General features: G+C 56.0%; 1 protein-coding gene across 11 annotated transcripts in view; it reads right to left on the bottom strand.

Moving 5' to 3' along the window:
- Positions 1-727: 727 nt before the first annotated feature.
- The window catches only part of EPS15L1 (epidermal growth factor receptor pathway substrate 15 like 1), a 100,847-nt gene continuing 81,915 nt past the window's right edge, over positions 728-19,659 (bottom strand). For 6 of the 11 annotated variants that reach the window (XM_061190292.1, XM_061190293.1, XM_061190294.1 and 3 more), the window contains 2 exons: positions 6,735-6,940; positions 728-1,360 (listed from right to left, as the gene is read on the bottom strand). In XM_061190292.1, coding sequence (XP_061046275.1) covers positions 1,214-1,360; positions 6,735-6,940 — 353 coding nt within the window. In that variant the 3' untranslated portion in view covers positions 728-1,213. Of the gene's footprint in view, positions 1,361-6,508; positions 6,941-7,474; positions 7,621-19,659 lie in introns of those variants that run through there. The other 5 variants (XM_061190299.1, XM_061190300.1, XM_061190302.1 and 2 more) reach the window with 5 other exon arrangements.

Raw genomic sequence — 19,659 nt, 5'->3', positions numbered from 1 at the left:
CCGCGTGCAGCAATGAAGACCCAACGCAACCAAAAGTAAATAAATAAAAAATCAATAATTAAGTCCCGGCAATGGTGTCTCGCCCCCTTCCTGCATGGTTTTAAGGTCAGAGGTTCTCTACTGCATTTCTCGGTGCTCAGTCCACTCAGACTCACAAGTTTGGATCATCTTTACCCAAGAGAAGTTGGCCGGGGCTGTCTCGTCTCCCTGGGGACGTGAGAAGCAAAGCAGGGGGCAAATCTGCAATATCCTCATCAACTCCTGAGGTCGCCCCGACAGTTATGTCCAAGCTTCCAGAAGGTTCTAGGGGAATTCAGCTGCATCCTGGTGGAAAGCTCTCCCCGTGTGCCGACTCTGAATACGGGTTCCTGGTGTGGAGACCACCCTGCCGGCCTCACCCCTCGTGCAGACTAGACGAGGCCCCAGTGAACTGTATGCAGGAATCTCGTTTCAAACTGCACTGCTGGGACAAAGGGCCACCTGCCCTAGTCGCAGTGAGGTCACAGCCCACCATTTCAGAAGCACACTGCATCCCGAGGGACAGGGTGACCCTGGAAAACTTCCAAAACTGGCTTTCTCTGCTCAAACACTTAGGATTTAATGGGGAACGTTCGACCTGGTCTTCCACCTCTGCCCGGTCTGCCTCATGTGACATCACGTGTGAACGTTAATGCAAGGAAAACGTTTAAGTGGAAAAGAGAAAAAAAAAAAAAAAAGGATTCATGTGTTTTGTATTAAAATATTTTATATTAATCATTCAAACTTAATTTTTATACAATGAATGCATACATCACCGGGGTGTCTGTCTCAGAGGGAGGTCGAGGAGGCGACGGGGTGGGCTGCGCCCCGCACGCTGGTACTTGCCCAGCTGTGAGCAGGGGATGAAAGGCAGGAGACAGGCGCTTTCCTCTGCCCGTCCTGCTGGTTCCGGGAGGGAGACGGGGATGTCACAGCGGAGAGGTGGATCCTTGGGCGTCTCCTCGGGCCTCCCGCGCTGGGTTGAGCTGTGTTTCCTGGCCCTGGGTGAGCCACCCAGAGCCCGAGGCCCTCCGACCAGCGAGTCCTTGACATAACAGTGGCTGTGACATGTCGCAACGTGAAGCGGGGACCGCCGAGACCGAGTGTGTGTCTATCTATAGGGACCTCCGAGTCCCCTCCTGTCGCAAGCCTGCCCCGCGGCGTTCTGCCGGCGGGCGCAAGCACGGGGCAGCGCCTAGGCGGCGGGCATGTCGGCCTTGCTGAGCGCGATGGCCAGCTCCAGGTCTTCCTGCTCCTGCCGCCGCAGCCGCGCCAGCCTCTCCTGCTCCGCCTTCTCGCTCTCCCGCTTGGCCCACGCCAGCTGCTGCTCCTCATTGCCAAACTGCGAAGGAAAAACGGAGGGTGGGTTACACGGCGCCCCGGAGCTGGCTGCCGGCTGGCTGGGGCGGGGAGGGGTGGGGGCGTGCTGGTGGGCGAGGATGCGGAGGCCTGTCGTGGGTGGACGGGTGTGTGCGGGGAAATGCAGTGCTGGGGCGTGTGCGGGAAGGTGCCCGGTGTGCGGGTGAAGACCAGGAAACGTCGGAAGCCCTTGTCTTGGTTGGGGAGGGGGAGGGGACGCGCACGCCCCAGTCCTGACCCCCAGTCTGGAAGGGGTCAGTGCACTGAGACACGGGCCTGAGTCTGACCTTCACTGCCACCAGAGAAACCAGCCGTCCCGTCCCTGCAGGGACCTGAAGCAGGCGGAAGCCAGGCGTGATATCGGGTACACTGAGAGACTTCCAGGGACTCCCCCCCGCCAACAGCACCCCGAGGAGGCTTCACGGGGTGTGAGGGAGAAGCTCCCAGGGCCTCTTCTCGGGGGACGGCAGGGGCGTCTCTGGAAGCAGCTGGGGAGCAGAGTCAGCGGAACCCCAAGGAGTTGGGACAGCGAACCCCGCGGAGCCTGGGCCTCGAAGGGCCTTGATGCCCGGGTGAGAGGCGCTGGGGCTGGAGAGTTCCGGTTCAAACAGATCTCTGAGTCTCAAACGCGTAAAGGGGCCTTGAGGCCAAGCGAGATGATGAGGTCCTGAAACGCAGCATCTCCGTCTCAGCCGCGGTCCCAGGAGCTCTGGGAGACGCTTAGAGCCACCTTGTACTTGGACGTTTACGGGAGCCCTGGCATTTACACCGCCATCTGGTCCAGGAGTTTTTTATTCTTGGGGTCCTTTTCCGAAAGGTTCAACGTTTTAAAAAATAATTTTTTAAAACAAGGGAAGAAACCGTTTTGATCCCAAGATGGGCGAATTCAAACCATTCGGGGTACCTTAGCTCTATGGAAAGAAAAGCAAAGCCAGACCTCACACGCTCTTCCCCTGGCGGGGGTCCCCGACCCCCCGAGGCCCCCGGTCGCTGTACTCTGTCTCCAGATGAGGTGCCTCCAGCACCACTGGCCCCGAGCAGAGCTGCAGCCCATTCAGGCCCCTGGCCTGCCCGGATCAGCGTCTCTCTTCCGTGCACTGACTCTGGCTGGCTCTCTGCTAAGCACTGGATGACACACCAAAGGTAAAGAGGGACCCGGCACCCCTCGGGAACAAACAGACCTACAGACAATCCCAACCTGAGAGAGGCTCTTGTGGAGGCCCCGGCAGACCCACCAGGAGCCCCGCGGAAGGAACAGAGACAGGAATTCATGGCTACTTCTTCACACACACACAGTCTGAGTGGCAACCCAGGAGGTGGGCTGACAGCTGGGAACACTGAGGCCTGGGGGTGGAGGTGCAGGTGGCTGCAGAGCCTGGGGCCCTCGGGACTCTGGACTTTCCCCCTGGTTGGGGTGGGGGGGCAGTGGGGAAGGCAGTGGTCAGCTGTAACTGCAGAGTTGAGGGCACAGGACAGGCCCTGGAGGTCTGGGCACCATCCCCAGTGAGATGCCAGCTGTTGGGCGCCAAGTGCCCAAACTTGGTGCTGCCAGAACAGAGCACAGGGTGGAAGGGGCCGGACCTCGAGGGGATTACAGGCCCCAGAAAGGAGCTAAGATTCTCCTGAGGAGGCTCCCTGGGCAAGCGAACGGGGCGATGGGGTTGGCAGTTTCTGAATGTTTCATGACCTGACAGCCAGTGTGCGGGTGAGGCAGGGCCAGACAGCGGGGACTGGGGCAGGGAAGGGCTGGGTTGGGGGAGGCTGCTTTGGAGCTGGATGTGGCCCCGAGGAGAAGGAGGAAGCAGGACAGCCCGGGAGGCCTCTCTCCCCCTGCCTGGGGAGTCACACAGGGGCAGGTGAGGGTCAGCACGAAGAGGAGCCATCCCCGGGAACAAAGGCTGGTCCCCGTTTTCTAGAGAAACTGCCCAGAAAAATGCTCAGAGGGCTGACGGGTCTCCAAGTTGGACTCCTGAAAGCCAGTCCCCGCCCCTCGTGTTTCCACCACTGGTCACAGATCATCGCCCTCCCCCCTCCACCGCCTCCCCCCGCTGCCCCACCGTATTCTTTGGGGAATTTTTCAACACCTCTTCAGGAGAAAAACAAGGAAAAAACAACAAATGCTGATGGGAATGACTCTGCGGTGCTGACAGCAGCATGAGGGGACAGCTGGGCTGACAGCGACCTCGCCCTTGCCAGCTCAGAGGAGGGGGTGGGTAGGGGCCGACAAGTAATGACCGGGGTGGTCCACACCAAAGCTGAGAACCAAGGCCCGGAGGGGTCAAGGGATTGGCTGAGGTCACATGGCCAGGGACGGGCAGGCTGGGCCCACACCACGGTGCCTGCTCAGCCCGGGTGTCTCCTGCTCAAGGAGTCTGTGTGTTCAAAGTAAACGTGCTGACAGGAACGTTCTAGATGCCTTCAGAGTGGACTGGTTTGAGGCCAGCTTAGGATCCAGGATGGAGCCTCGCAGCAGGCACGTGGTCTGCTCGCACTTGAGGAGCACAACGGGCTGTGATGTCTGAGGGATACTGGAGGAAGGGGCTTCTCTGTGGCTCCCTCTGTGTCTCGGAGCAGCAGAAAATCCTTCCCCCGGCCCCGGTGGAGATACCTTGACCGGGCCTCGCTCTTGTCCTCTGACCTGGATGCGTTACACGCCGGCGCGAATCTGGACCGCCTGCGGGTGCGGGAGCTGCTCGGTAAACGGCAAGCTCCGATTTCTGCTTCACTCTTGTGCCGTCGAGGAACCGAGACCCGGCTGGGCACGAGCATTCTGCTCTTCCGAGATACCTCCCGCGCCGGGGCCTGACGGACTCTAAGAGGTTTGATTCCGGCGGCCTCTCCACAGAAATCCGAGGTTCAGAGGCCTCTGCACGTGAAGCACCGGCACCCTTCCTCCCCAGGGATCGACATGTGCACCTGTCTGCCATCACCATGCGTGGGACACTTCTAGCCACTTCCCATTAACTCGCTTATCCTGCTATCGCAAATGCATCCGACTTGTTTGACGACGCAAAGCGTGACTGATCCCGTCTGATATCTGCTCTGCTCTTAATGCAGACTTCCCGAAAGAAAGCACTGTTTTGCTCACCTCTAAATACTACTTCCTAGTAAACACATTCGCCTAAGACAGAAAGGCTTGTTTTAAAAGAAACACCGGAGAGATTTCCTGTGAGCCGCTACAAGCACAAGTAACCCACTGATGGAAACTGGGGGCTTGTAAATCAGAAGGTTCCAGAGTGGCAGAGCTGGGGCGCCAAGGGGGGCGGGATTGAGTACACCTGTGACACTGGTGTCCCTGAACTCCAACACGGACCAAGCTGCTTTTGCACGGGTAACAACATGTCCTGATGGCACGCTTAGAACATCCAATCTGAAAGAGTCACGCTGCCAGGCTGCTGGGCAGTTAGAGACCTCTCTGCATTTACTCAGGGAAGCTGAAGTACACAAAGCAGAGGAACCAACTTTGGCCTTGAGTTGGCATATATCTTTGAGATCCAGTGAACACAGAAACCACCGGCCAATGGACTGAGCCCCCGGACGCCATGAAAACGCCAGGACATCCTGAGTCCCTGGAGGTGGGACACTTTTGACCATGTTTTGGACCACGGTATGACTGAGGGGAAAAACCAAACCAGTTAGGTGTCCTGCCTCCCATGCATCCCATCCCATTAGAGTGGGCTGAATCTCCCAGTCAGGTGATTTCCCCTGGAAAGACTGGGGCGTCTGAAGCGGGAAAGGTGATTTTAAACGTAAAACAACAGGGCTGCAAACTGGGCAGAATCCAATTCCTTGCCTGGAGTTGAGGGTGATTAAATCCCAGGGGTGTTTTAAAATCGATGTTAACAACTGTGCTGGAAATGACCAGAAATGATGTGTCAAATGATAACTTGAAATCTTGGGGGTTTAAAAAAAAAAAGTTTTCCAAAAACCAGCTACGGGAGGGGGTGGGGGGGGGGTGGGGGGGGGGTGGGCACAGGAAACAACTGTGCATTTCAGAGAGAGAACAGTCATTTCTTCCAATTGCCATTCAAATCCACTTACCCTTCCGCCCTACCCTAGAGTACCTGAGTCGTGCATGAATAGCTCTATTTTTTCATCAGCGTTTCACAGTTGTTCCATTGAAAAATAAAGGCAGTGCTATCTAAGAAACTGTAGATAAAGCCGGTTTTGTTTCTGGCTTTTATTAACAATGTTGCCATTTGTATATATCCACAGTGTGCACTCGCTGTCAACAAAACCCGGCTAACTGCAGTCATAAAATATTTACAGGTCGCCAAGAGCCAGGAATGTGTCGGCATCTTGGGCGATTTCCATAAGCCACGGCATAGCTGTGCGCGAGGTGGATCTGAAAGGAACTGGGTGCTCACTGGGCACTGATATGGCAGAGCATGCTTTAAGACGGATATTCTAGGAGTGGAAGCATCTATAAACAATACATCTCACAACGAACAAGGAAACAGGGTACTTTGCAAAATCGAGTGAAGAAAACCTTTTAAAAAACACAGGTGCCGCAACAGACAGTGAAACTGATTCTGGGAAGACAACGTCTGAAGCTCTCTGAGAACAAGATCTCTGGGAACTGAAAACACTCTAATGTGACAGCGTTTTACGATCTGGAATCTTTTTTCACACCAAGACACAAAGCCAGACTTTCAAAATCCCTGGATTAGCTTCGGAAAAGGCACTTAACTCTGCTAATGGCTTTCTGAGTTTCTGTTTTGGTTTTTTGGTTTTTTTCCCTGCAAAAGGAAGGGGATTCAGAGTGGCTGTTCTAGGTTGCATTTCAGTTTTCATTGTAGCTGGTAATTGAAATAAAAGTTTTAAAAAATCAAATTTGCTTTCCCTTCATGTGATGCGGCTGGGTCCTTCAATTCGCACTTGCTGCCCAAAATGCACTGGGCAGGACCATCAGAACTCCCCCACAAAGACTTTTTTGAGGACAGCAAGACCCGAATGTAACTTTAGCAGTCTTGTTTTCGTACTTCAGAAGCGTCTGATGTCGTGGCTTCCAAAAAAATCAATGAACACAACAGGCTCTGGGCAACAGAACTAATACATACAAAGAGTCTACCGTGAAGGACAGAAAAACAGGCATACTGGGCCACCCTGCTGGAAGAAAACGTGCCCTTATCACAGAGTATCCAAACCAGAGCTCTTTTTTTTTTATTGAGAAACCGTTTTTCTTACAGAAAGCAGCAGTACAGAATAAATAACACGGGTGATGGTGTGAGGTACCGGGAGACTTGAGCCAGGAGGAGGTTTGCCATTCGAAAGAGACACACACAAAGAATAACCCCAAAGAAGCTGCAAGCGGAGGGAGGGGAGGGAATGGCGCGGAGGCGGAGAACTTAACTTACAGAGGTGAAGTCTGCAAAGCCCAAGGAGGAGGCTTTAGAAGGTTTAGCTGAAGAGGAGGGAGCAAATGGATCTTTTCCACTAAACGGGTCCCCAAACCCCTTTTTATTTTGGAACGGGTCACTGCTGTCAGCCCCGAGTGGCTGGAATGGATCGGGGGGCTCGGGAAAGTCTGCAGAACCAAGCTGGCTTACGGGTGTACTTTTACCTGGAAAGTTTAGGAGAAAAAAAAAAAGGAGAAAAAAAAGAAATACAAGTTACTGACCACGGACAGAACAGAGTCCTGACTGAAGAGCCGGGTACCAGCTCCCTGGGAAACCCTATCCCTCTTTGGAAAGAGCTGGAATGCCGCTCGTGGGACGGACCCCGGGGAATCTGCGTGGATCTTGGCTTTCGTCTCCATTTATCCCGGAGGCTTAATGGTTTGTGGGTGTTACAAGAAAACCACTTCAGATGACCCCCTCCCCTCCCCTCCCCCCGCAGCTAAAATTTACATCATCTTTAAAAAGCTCACATGCAGGCGTGTTTCAAAGTGATTCATTTTAGCATGGCAACACATTTACTATCACACTGAGTTTTTACAAAGTCATGGCTGAGCAGAAAAATACACTGCAAGCTTCCAACAATTAAAAAAAAAAAGGGGGGGGGGCGGATTACTTGCAACTAAACAGGGCGATTAGTTTCACAACATGGTGTGTGTAGAGTTAGCCATGTTAGTCGTGAGGGTCCAGAGGCAGCTCACCAGACAAACCCACTCTGCCGTCCTGGGTTTAAATTCGTTTCCAGCTCCCGCTTCTGTCCCTTTGGCTCCAAGGGGCAGGCTTTGGGCCTTTCTGGGCTCTTGCCAAGAGGGTGGCTCTGGGATGCCCCGGTCCCGGCAAGGCAGATCTCCACGGGGACGCGGGAGAGAGGTGTTTAGAATTGGAGGGAAATGAGGCTGTGAGGCCATGCTTGGGGGGTGTGGCCTGAGGACAGGTGGCTTCTCCCAACAAATCCTGCCAATATGTCAGAACAATCCGCTAGGAACCAGACCCTTCTCCAGGCCTGCTTGGCAAGAGGGGGGGGGGGGGCACGTGATGAGCCTCAGGGATCTGCCGGTTTCGCAGGCCAGGTTCCTGCCTGATGCCATTCATTTGCCCAACAGCTGCCCAGGGTACTGGGGTACCCAGGGGGTGGGACGTTCAATTTGGCAGCTCTGTGTCCAAGCCCGGGCTAGAGGCCCGAGAATACTTAACATGATTCTGATTTGTTAACTGAGCTGCCTATGTTTACTCTTGCAATTTCAAAGTAATGTGCAAAAAGAACCCAAAAGCCGAGGGTCACATTCCACAGAAGACCTTGGACATCCAGCTGCACATCCAGAGAATGCCCCTGGCCCTGAGCTGTAGCTGACCCCTGTAGCTCGCCTCTGCCACCCCACCTGCCCGCACGTCCATCTCCATGCCCAGCTCCAAAACCACCCTCTCTGATGCTGCTTCCCAGGCCACATTTCTGATGGCCCCAAGGTGTCCCTAACGACTCCTGCCTCTGTCACCTTCAGTTCTGAGACCCAGATGAGGACAAGCCCCTCAGCCCCAGCTGGCCTCAGTTTCCTGTCTGGGAAGTGGGAACGAAGAGGTAGGGGTCAGACCGGGTGACTGGTGCACGGCGTGCTCCTCGGGGCTGCGCCCCACTCCAGGCCACTCAGCATCCGGCACCGCAGTGCCTGCGCAAGCAGGGCTCAGTGTGTGTGGGGCCTGTGAGAGCCTGGCCTGAGGCCCCTCTGGACACGCAAGTTTATTTACTTGTCACTCGATGCAGCAGCTGGGTGGCCGTAAGGTACAAATGCCACCCCGTCTCTGTCAGCTTCACCCATGCATGAGAAATTCGAGTCACCAGTGACGCAGTCCCGCCACTGGGAGAGCCCACGGAGAAGAGACGGGCGCCGAGCCCACCAGAAGCACTGGTTAAAATCCCCATGCCCCAGCCCACTTGAATCGGGACTTCTGGGTGGGCGGGTGATGCCAGTGCATGGATGCCCTCACTGACAGCTGGAACACAGAGGCCCCAAGCCACCCCCTCCCGTCAGAGCTGCTGCTGGTTTCTTTTTGCGTGTTCAAGGAAACCGAGAGTCTCAACTTCCCGAGGCTTGCCCAGGACTCTGAGACACAGGCAGCCCTGCACCCAGCCCTCTGTTGCTTCCTGCGGTCAGAGCGGAGCACCTCTATGCCCTTGCCTGTGGCCTGATGGGGCCCCTCTGCTGACCCCTGGCCTTTGCAGGCTCTCACTGTCACGAGCAGCACCACGCACGTGTGTTTATTTATAGGAGACGCTTCTGGAGGTGGAGCCGTGGGTCAGAAGGTGTGCCCACTGCAGCCTGACCCTCCCTGTCACACTGCCTGGCCCAGGCTCCGACAGGATGCACCCCGACCAAGAAGGGAGGGTGGGGAGGAGGCTGTAGGCTGCGACATCGGTCCACCTCTCCCTGTGGCCACGAATCAGTTCAGTCAGCCCTGAGGCCCAATAAGCCAGGTGAGCCTCCGACAAAGCCCCTGGGTGGGCCCTTCCCCAGAAGGGCGGTGCCAAGTCCACCCCGCGGCGCAGCAGGAATTAGGGTCTCTCTCCCCCAGGGTAACTGCTTCTCAGGGTGAAGTCCTGGGGCTGATCCCCACGACCCATCTTCTGTGCAGGCTGAGCTCTCTACCTCTGGTCCCTTCTCTCCTATTTGTGACAGAGCCAGAGACCTCAGGCTGCCCCCACCAGCAACAAATGCCCCTCCCTGAGACGTTCTCCCTGCTGTCGGCTATCCCGCCTCCTCCTCTCCCTCCTGGACCTCAGCCCCTGGGCTTCAGAGAGCAGGTGATCTGGGTGCCGGCCTTGAAGAAATGCCTCCCCCAAGGCCACACAACCAGCCTACTCCCTGGTCCAAGGGTCGAGCCGATGGGTGAGCCAAGGCCTCCCGGGCCCGGCACCACAGCGACAGGAGAGCGCTGCCGTGTCGCTGCGGACCCCTTCCCCTCTCTTCAGAAGCGAGCGTGCAGCTCTGGCGGGAGGGGTCGGGCAAGACCTGCCCGGCAGCTTGTCAACTCCAGGCTGTGCAGCTGCGAGCAGTGCGCAGCCAGGCGGAGCCCAGGGGCCCCCCGGGCAGGAGGGAGGGTGGGCGTGAGGCAGGGCGCTCTGGTCCACATGGCCGCACCACCACCCCAGGCAAGCGGTCCTCACCTCTCCCGGGTCCCTGGGAACCAACCCTGCAACAGCCACTGGCTGCTCACCCTCTCAGCTTCTCACCCCATGGGCCATCCGCGCCCAGCAAGGTGGCCTTTTAACACAGAGCTAACCCGACACTGCCGAGCTCTCCCCGCTGCTCTGGGAATACACACCCCAGCCTCGGCCATCCTGGCCCTGCCCGGTGCAGTCCTCTGCGCTTGCTGCTGCCCAGGCTGGAACGCTCTTCCTCGTGTGGGTGCCGCACACACAGAGGCCGCCCTCCCCACTTCTGGCTCAGATGCCTCTGCAGCCCTCGTCATGCTCCGTCGCTATTATGTCACGTGCTGTGTATTTTCTCTCTTTCCCAAGAGAACGTGAGCTCCACGAGGGTGAGGGCCCTGCTGTCCTCGGCTGTGTCCCCGCTGCCTAGGGCAGGGCCTGCTGCTTAGACCCCTCTGTTGAATGGAGCTTTCTAACATGCAAGCTCCACCACGCCCAGCCCTGCCTTGGGCCCCCGCATCCGCTGTGGCGAATCCAGAAGGCCCTACAGCCCACATGAAACCCTTCCCAACCTCATCCCCCGACAGCCCTCCAGGGCCTGAGCGGCACCTCCCTCCCCCCCCAGGACCCCCCCAACCCAGACAGTCCCTCTGCCCAGATGGCACCTCTACCTCAAATGCCTGTGACCCGCTGTCTCCCTGTGCCTGTGTTCAGCCCTCCCAGCTCGGCCCTGGGCAGGGAGTGGGGTGTGGGCCCCTGTAAGACGGTGCGGAGCACGGCCACCACCCCACCCAGCCTTGCTCTCTCAGCCTCAGTTTCCTTATCCATGAAATGGGGTTGTGATGGGCTGAACTGGTTCCCCCCCGCCGCCCCCCGCCGATTCACTATGTTCAGGTCCTCTCCCCCAGTACCTCGGAATGTGACTGTCTTTGGACACGGGATCTTTGCAGAAGTAATTAAATTAGAATGAGGTCCTATGAGTGGGCCCTAATCCAATAGGACTGGTGATCTTGGAAGCAGAGGAGAGTCGGACACAGACATGCACAGAGGGGAGACCACGGAAAGACACGGGGGGAGGATGCCGTCTACAAGCCAAGCAGAGAGGCCTCAGGAGAAACCAACCCTGCCTACACCTTGATCTCGGACTTGCAGCCTCCAGATCTGTGAGACGATCAGCTTCGGCTGTCTAAGCCACCCAGTCTGTGGTATTTGTTACGGCGGCCCTAGCACGCTCACACAGGGTAATAGAGCACCGGCTGTGCACGGCTGCCGGAGCCGGGCTTGGCCTGGGATGCGCTGCCTGCTTTCGTAAATCAGGCATTACTGGTCTGCCCATGCCAGGCCAGGCCGGCGCAGCTCCAATCCCTAGAGGTCAGGACAGCTTGCCCCTATGCTCCCCACTAGGAAACCGAGGACCCCCGACTGCAGCTCTCTGCTCTGACAGAGCCACTCGTGTGTCCCATGCACAGCGTGGTGGGCACGTGCAGCCCCTGGGCAACAGTGTCCTCCCCTTGAACTGCTGAGTTGCCTGCACTGGCCGCCACCATCCTGCTTCCTCAGTCTCTCCGTGCAGCCTCCTTCTGCACGGTGGAGCAGCGCCACGCCCCAGGTGTGCTCCGCACCCACCACAGAAGAGTCCCCCTGCAGGGTGCGCCGAGACGCAGACCCCGCCTCGCTCTCCAAGCCCCAAGCCGTGGCATCACCGGGGCTTGATCGTGGACGGACAGACATGTTCCTGAGTGAACTATGCTCGGGGGGCCCCTGAAACACCTGCAGCCTTCTCTGGGCCCAGGCTGACGGGTCCTCACCTGCGAACTGAGCCGGTACAATGTGTGCCTCTGGCAGGGGCACCCTGGGAGACGCGGTCCTGAGGGATGGGGACACTGAGGGAAGGGACACTGACCTCAGCGGGCACAGTCCCTGCAGCCTGGCCACCGCGGCCTCCTTCCCACAGCAACTAGCGACTTCCACCATGCTGACCACCCTGCACTGTCCAGCCCGGCCAGTCTCCCCCTGCCCTGGCACAGCCTTGCCCTTCCCCTGGAAGACCCTTCTCCAGGGCTCACTCCGCCCCCGCAGGCTTCCCCACTGCCCTGTCTACCTCCCGTGCACCAACCTGTCTTGGTCTAGCCTCCAGCACACCTGAGGGTCAGCTCCACGTAGGCGGGGCTCTGCACACTGCAGGTGCCAGTAATACCAGCCCCCTCTTCCTGGTGCCACCACCCAGGCTCCACGGGGCCGTCCTGAGGGGCCTGAGGCCTTTGGGGGAACCCCACTGATGAGCCAGGAAGGGATATATAGGCATCTGGCTTCCCTCCTTTGCAAGAAAGGGCAACAAATATTCATCGGTGCACTCTTGGGCTAATTTTTTAAAATCAGAAACTAAAATAATGGACCAAATAGCAAAATCCAAATCCAAGAAAAAGTAAGGGTTGCCAGGGACAGGCTGAAAAGCCCAGGGCCCAGAGCAGCCCCTGGTTCCAGCAGCAAGTCCAGGGCGGACGGCTGCTTGATTTCCTGGAGCATTTCTTGCAGGAGCTGCTCACAAAGGGCAGACATCTGAGCCGGGATAAGTGGGTCAGTCGACCCCAGCCAGGCCCTGAGAGCGACCACAACAGTCCAAATGTTCAAATAAATACATCATCGCCCACTTCTGCGCTTTTCTTTTTTTTCCCTTTTCAATTAAGAAGACCTTCCTCCCCTGCTTTGGGGGATTTTTTTTTTTTTTTAAATCAGTTTTTGGCGGGGGGTGGGGGGCAGTTAAGAATCCAGCCGGCTAGAATGTCAAGTTGAGGTTTCCGACAAGCACAGAGATGATCGGGGAGATGAGAACTGGCAATCACGTCAAGCACAGCCCGGGCCTGGTTTTGCTCTGCTGCCGAAACCGTTGTTATTTAGAAATCATGACTGTGTTAATATGAAACCAGGGCACATCAACTGCTCCTGTTTTCGGGGGCGTGGGGGTGGGGGGAGAAAAACAAACGGTTTTTTCTCGGTCATCTGTTTTTGTGCTCCGGCACAGAGGCTGAATTATCGGACCGGGCACGTGTGAAATCGGTGGCGTCCCCGGATCGGCCTGACACGATGCTCACGAGCAGAGGCTTTTTACAAAGAAACCCTCGCCCTGACTGCCCTCGGTCCAAACTTCCCACTCTGCGCCCCCGTTTATTTTTAGCAGCTGCACTTCTAAAACATTCTGGGGCTAGTTCCTGCTTTTACGTAACCACTTCTGCTAACTCCTTAATTGTTTTTTTTCCCGATTTTCTGAGGTGTTGCTCATCTCAAACGGGACAAAGTAACTCGATCTGCCTCCGCACCCCCTGAGCAAAGTCGGCTGCCCGGCTTTATGCCTTCCCATGGCTCCGGGTACTGCGAGTAAGGAAAGAGCTTGACTGGGGCGTGTTTCAGTGAAGAGGGCACAGATCACTTTTTTTTTTTTTAATTTTGGTATAAAGCTAACCAGGATGATACCTGGCCTGTCATTCCTAGACACCTGCCCAGGGACGGGAGCCCCGAGCGTAGGGGAGGCTGTGACTGCAGACAACCAAATGAAGAGCCCCTGGGGGCTGGAAGCTGCTGCCGCGACCCCCAGAGAGACTCTCCGTCACTCAGAGGAGTCTTCATGGCCAGGGGGAGGAACGCAAGGTTGAGGATAGGACAGAATAGGGCTTATTTCAAACCGCAGCAGTTTCAGCAGCTACCCCAGCGGTGCACCGAAACCGCACACAGGACGGCCTTGAGCAAAAACAATATGAACCCGATGGTTTACCACGGTGTGTGCTGTTAAAAAAAACCTCGGTGGCCGGCCCCACCCTGGTAGCAATGTCTTTTATTCTCCTACTTCTGAACTTTCCGAGGCCAGGCCCCCGGCAACCCAGCAGTGGTGAAGCCCGCGCCGACCCTCCCTCCTCGCCTCTCGGGAAGCTCTCTGCCGGGAGGGTCCCTGCAGCGGCGGCGAGTGGAGAGAATGATGGAACACAAATCCCCCTCAACATACAAATGTGAACACTGAAAGAAAACAGGTTCTCTTGCTTGAAATTCTTTACTTAGAAGAAAAGTAAGAGGTTTGGGTGACTTGGGAGGGTCTCAATAAATCGGATGAATGAAAATATCAAAAATAGACATGAGTCTGAGTGTATGTTTTCATCCCAACCAGATACTTGCTACGTTCTATTTATAAGATTGAGGGCTGCAGTTGGAAAATGCAGTTCTGTAGATGAGACTTAAATACAAAAACAACAAAACACAAAAATAAAAAACAAAGGTTTGTGGTCAGGACAGCTGCCCCACCTGAGCTACTACCCTACACAACACAGGACGTTCCCAAACTGCCATTCGTTGCAACACGGGACGTCCACACAACTGTCAGTCACTCGTCCTACACTACAGGGGACGCCTACACAACGGTCACTCGTCCTACACTACAGGGGACGCCTACACAACGGTCACTCGTCCTACACTACAGGGGACGCCTACACAACTGTCACTCGTCCTACACTACAGGGGACGCCTACACAACTGTCACTCGTCCTACACTATAGGGGACGCCTACACAACTGTCACTCGTCCTATACTACAGGGGACGGCTACACAACTGTCACTCGTCCTATACTACAGGGGACGCCTACACAACTGTCACTCGTCCTATACTACAGGGGACGCCTACACAACTGTCACTCGTCCTATACTATAGGGGACACCTACACAACCGCCAGGCTTCTGAGAGTCATACTACACAGGAGAGCTGTGGCTGGGAGGAGGCACTCCCTGTCACCTTGGCTCCTCCCTTCCTGCCCCCTTAAACCCACCAAAAAAGCTTAACTGGGGGGAGAGAGAAAGCAGGCTGTCCGGAGCACAACCTTTCACATTCATAATCACTTGGGAACTTTTTACTGAAGAAGATCGCTTTTCACCAACACACGTGAAAAACACACGTCCCCCTATGGCGGGATGGGGCGGGCGAGCGAGGAGAGCTAATTTCTCAGGACGTGACCCACAGGGCCACCCAAGTGGCTTGCCAGCGAGGAGTCCTGCAGACACCAGCCCCACTCGCTCTGGCTGATGCACACGCGAGGAGAAGGCAAGCCCGGCAGATCAAAGCCGTGCCAAGCAGCACAGCGCCGGCAGATAAAATCTGAGGTCCCCACCATCACAGCCTTGAGATTTTCCACTAAAAATATTTACCGAATTTTAAGAAAAATCTGCTTAATGCATTGAAGGGAACAGGATGAGGTTTGGTTCTGAATTGTTGAGAAAAGCTGAACAAATATTTACTATTATCCACCAGGCGCCCCCTGAACTGATGCGCTTTTCATTCTCTGTGAGGTGCCTGGGGTAGTCAAGGGTGAGGAGCCCACTGGATGTGGGGTCTTCGCACTGTCAGAAGGAAAAGGAGAGAAGAAGAAAAGTAGCCACACTTTTGGGGCCCTCAAAAGACAAATATTCTTTGGACTGAAAAATACAATTTTCAAGGTTTCCACGAAAAGCTCCTAAGACATTCATAAGAAACCTGACAGGGGCTACTTTAGTTCTGCAGCAAAAACGGGGAGGGGGTACATGACATATAAACGAATTTACAAATCACAAATCAGTCTTCGCAACTAAAATGATGCAGACTGGCAGGTCTCACAGTTCTGCTTTTTGAAAAATCATATTTGTTCTTTGATTTGCACCTGCAACACACTCTGCTGAATCAGCCCTGTGTGCTGGCCTGCCTCGTCCCTCTGAGGGGCCTAGGGTGCCTTGCGGGGGACAAGGGAGATGTTAGCTACAGCCTGGTGGGGAGAGCCCTGGGGCCGCGGTGGCCCAGGCTTTGTTCCTCCCTATAAAGCAGTGCCAATGCTGCCAGAACGCCACCACTGCACGGGCAGAGAGGCGCCGTGCCCACATTTAACAAAATCCCCAGGGTGCCACACGGCGGGTCTGGAAGCCAGTTTGAAGGCACTTGTGCACTGGAGGTGGGGTGCAGAGCCCACCCGGAGCCCCCTCCCGTTGTAGGGGCCGCACGAAAGGAGCCGAGAGAGCCTGCAGTAGATGGGGGACCCGCCCACTCTCACTCCCTTTACAGCCAGTTCCCACCACCCACTCAGATACACATATGTGCTGTTTTTCAATTGACAATGGCGGCGGCGGGGGGTTGACTCAGTGCTCTGAACGTGAGAGATGGAGAGATGAGGGACCGCATTCATCCCATCAGAACAGCAAGGGCTGCACAGGGAACATCTTCCTGGGCCCCCTCACCTTGCTGTAGGTGGAACCAAGGGGCTGCGGGAGGCCTGGGGGCAGGTACACGAGGCACCCCCGGCGGCCAGGGAGGGGGCCGAGGTCAAGGTGGCAGCTGCTGTCTGTTCACACGGATGCACAGACATCAGAGAGGGGAGTCCAGGCTCTCTGGGCCTGCACCCCAACACGAGGCCCTGCTATACCCCGCCACCAGAGCCCAGCTGGCTGAGCCCTGACTCCTCTGCTCCAGAACCCCAAGCCTGGGCACTTGCACCCCGCTGAACGACAGGCAACAAAAGCATCACTCAACTCCCACGCAATCCACCGCTCGATTCCGGGTGCAGGAGGGTGGGCGTGTGCTAAGGTAGGCAAATGCTTCTATTTTCGAACTCTGCCACCTTTGCAGAACAGAAATTCACCCCAAAGAGCAATTCATCTCCAGGCGTTTTACAGGTTAAGAGGCTGAGAGGACAATGACTTTTCTCCCTCTGCTAGGAGCCGGCTCTCGAGCACACGCTGTCAGGGGTCCCGCCCAGCCCTGGCACAGAAGCTGCCGGCGGACAGGAGGTGGCCCGCGGGAAAGGAAGACTCCGCCAGGCTGGGCGCCTGAGGCTCCCCTGGAGCACCCCAACCCTGGCTGGCTGGCAACTGCCACAATTTTCCAGGCTCCTCGAGCTGGCAGTGAACTGCTTTTGTCCCATTCTAGAACTTCACAGGTACCCACCAAATTATCTCTCTGAAATCATCGTGGGAACGGAATTAAAGTAGTTAAGCTCAAGGCTAAGGTGCTAACCGCACGGCTCAACTGGAGAAGCCATTTTAAGAGTGGATCCTGTGCAATAAACAAGGGGACGGAACCCACACGGGCCAAGGAGGACCACCCTGGTTTCACCCCCAGCCTGGCATCTCAGAGCCGAGCACACACCTGGGCTGGCGCCACGGACGAACCCGGGGCGTCCTCCCTGACCTAGTCCTGTGTGGCAGCTCCCGGGATGGTCAAGCGGACCACCGAGCCAGCGGGCTGGCCCAAGAGTGGGCGGCAACCAGAAAACCACCCAAGAGAAAGATCCCGCAGCCAGTCACCCCGTGTGCAGTCAGTCACAGCTGTGGGAGAGGACTCATGTTCTAGGGGAGAAATGATTATTTATCTATTTACTTTTTGAGAATCACTTGAACCAAACAGGACCCCGGTTAAACGGTATTCCGTTGTCCTGTGTGTGTTGGAAGAATTATGGGAAGGGGAAGAGGGGCAGAAAGACATCACCAGTGTGTGCACAGTTTTATCCTGAAGGTGAAAAGGTTATTAGCAGTAATAATAATTAAATTGGGGAAAGGTTAAAGGTGACTGGCTGGTTAGCGGTGAAGGCACGCTAGCTGGTGTCACCCAGGCGCTACAGGAACCGCAACGCGGGGCTGCACTTGCAGGAAGTGGCAAGGGTGGGGCCCAGGGCACAGGATCCCGCTATCTGTCGCCGCAGGCGCGAGGCCCAATCACTGACACCCACACAGCCATTTCCTGCACTTAAAAAAAAAATCTGTTTCTCCCTTTGCAAATCAACAACTTTTACCTAGAAACTCTTTGGCGGTGAGTTCTGACTGATCTCGATCTCCGGTCCGTTGCAGAAAGCACACCGCTGTTTACCTGGGGGAGGTGTGCCAGTGCTAACTCTAACTGACAGGTTTCGGCGGCTGCCAGAACGGTCTGTTTTGCATCTGCCTAGAAGAAACCAATTCTCTCTACCCCAAACAGACACCTGCTGGTCATTTCATACCTTGATAGACCTTTCTAGAAAAGACCTCCAGGCACAGAGAACTCAGCGCTGACGCCGAAGCTCCGTGCACACGCCGCAGAGGGTGATTCTTGACAGTCCCCAAAGGTCCACTTTCCGGCTTGGGTCGGAGCAGATGGCCAGCTGCAGGCTGCGCCAGTCACACGCCTATGACACCGGAACTCTTTCCCAGAGAACCCTGGGGAGGGTCCCAGTTGGTGGGACTGCACAGGCTGATGCTTATATACGTTTGTTTGTCTCATGTCAATTAGTCTTTAATCAAGCTTAAAAACACAAATAAAAAACCAGCTCCCACAGAATGTAAAAACTGCAGCCGCTGGTGCACGAGAGATGGCACCCCAAAAACCAGGAGTAACTCAGACCCAAACGTGCATTTGGTCCCACGAGTGACGACAGCTGAGCTTCGCCAGAGAGGACCCTGGAGACCTCTTTGAAGTTCAACTACCCACGCTCTGACTTTTTTTCAACTGCAAAGATTTCTGCTAAACTGCAATCTCATGGGGGAAAAGGATCCCTTGATAAATCCCTGTACGCATATGTCCACCTCAGGCCCAGCCTCTGTCTTTCCCGGAAAAGGAGCTAGGGAAGGAGGACCCCGAGTCCTGGTCTCTGTACCCTGGGGATGGGTTGGGGGATGCACACCATGCCCATCATGGTAATCACTGTGCAAGGCACTTACCAGAGAGGCCACATGCTAGGCCAGAGTTGGTCCCATGTTCAGGCAGGGAAACTGAGGTTCGGCAAGCTTAAGACACTTGCCCGGAGCCCCTCAGGGAAATGGAAGCGGCTGGAACGTGAAACCATCCTGATCACACAGCCTCTCGGGATTCTAGTGGGACAGATGGCCCAGATGCTGGAGGGATATGGCATCAGATTCGCCTGTCCTGGCCTCACACATCGGAGCCGACTCTAGGCGCAAAGACCTGGCAGGGTTCTAGAAACCTCTGGGTCCCCTGCAGACAAGCCTCAAGTGGGAATGTGGCCAATCAGACCCGTCTCACACGCGGGGCAGCGAGGGTTACAGAAAAGCCCATTCTTTCCTCTTGGTTTTTGAAGTGCAGGTATGAAGCTGTGTGTGTGGTTTGTGAGAAAAATCATTATCACCCAGCAGGCTGGATTGTCCACTCGCCTACCTTCGCGGGATCACAGCTCGACCACCAGGGCCACACGTCCCCGGGAGCAGGGTACCTGCCTCATCTCCTCCCGGCTCAGCCGCCTGGGACCAACACTCCCCCATGTGTCAGGATGGCCCTTGAGTGTGACCGCCCGGCGTTCCCAGGTGAAGGTGGCCACTGCCACATGCTGGCCACGCGGCCCCTCGAAGCGGGAAAAGGCTGGGTCAGCAAGACGAGCAGAAAAGCACATTCCATCCCCTCCCTTGCAAACTGCTGGACTTTGTTTTCTTACAAAAACAACGACAACAACACTTGGACATCATCTTGGTTGCTTCTCATCTTTAGCAGCCAAGAAAACAAGAGCCAGGCCTGACGCTTTCATAACAACCGTTCTGAGTGGGACTTTCTCCGACTCTCGTCTGCTGACCTGTCTTGCTAAGAACCGGATAACTGCCAGGCGGCTCCGGTTTAAATGGCCTTGCTCCTTGCGGCCTGGATGGGGGAGGGGAGAGCAGTGCGCACAGCTGGGCTCCAATTCCCTCAATCAGGGAAGCAGCGTGGGTGGACACCTTCCTGCGCATCCCTCAAAGAGCCAAATGCCCCCCACCCACCAA

The sequence above is a fragment of the Eubalaena glacialis genome, chromosome 4 (genome assembly GCF_028564815.1).
Source record: "Eubalaena glacialis isolate mEubGla1 chromosome 4, mEubGla1.1.hap2.+ XY, whole genome shotgun sequence".
Classification (NCBI taxonomy): Eukaryota; Metazoa; Chordata; class Mammalia; order Artiodactyla; family Balaenidae; genus Eubalaena; species Eubalaena glacialis.
The sequence above is the reverse complement of the archived record's forward strand: the minus strand, read 5'-3'. Positions and strand labels throughout refer to the sequence as shown.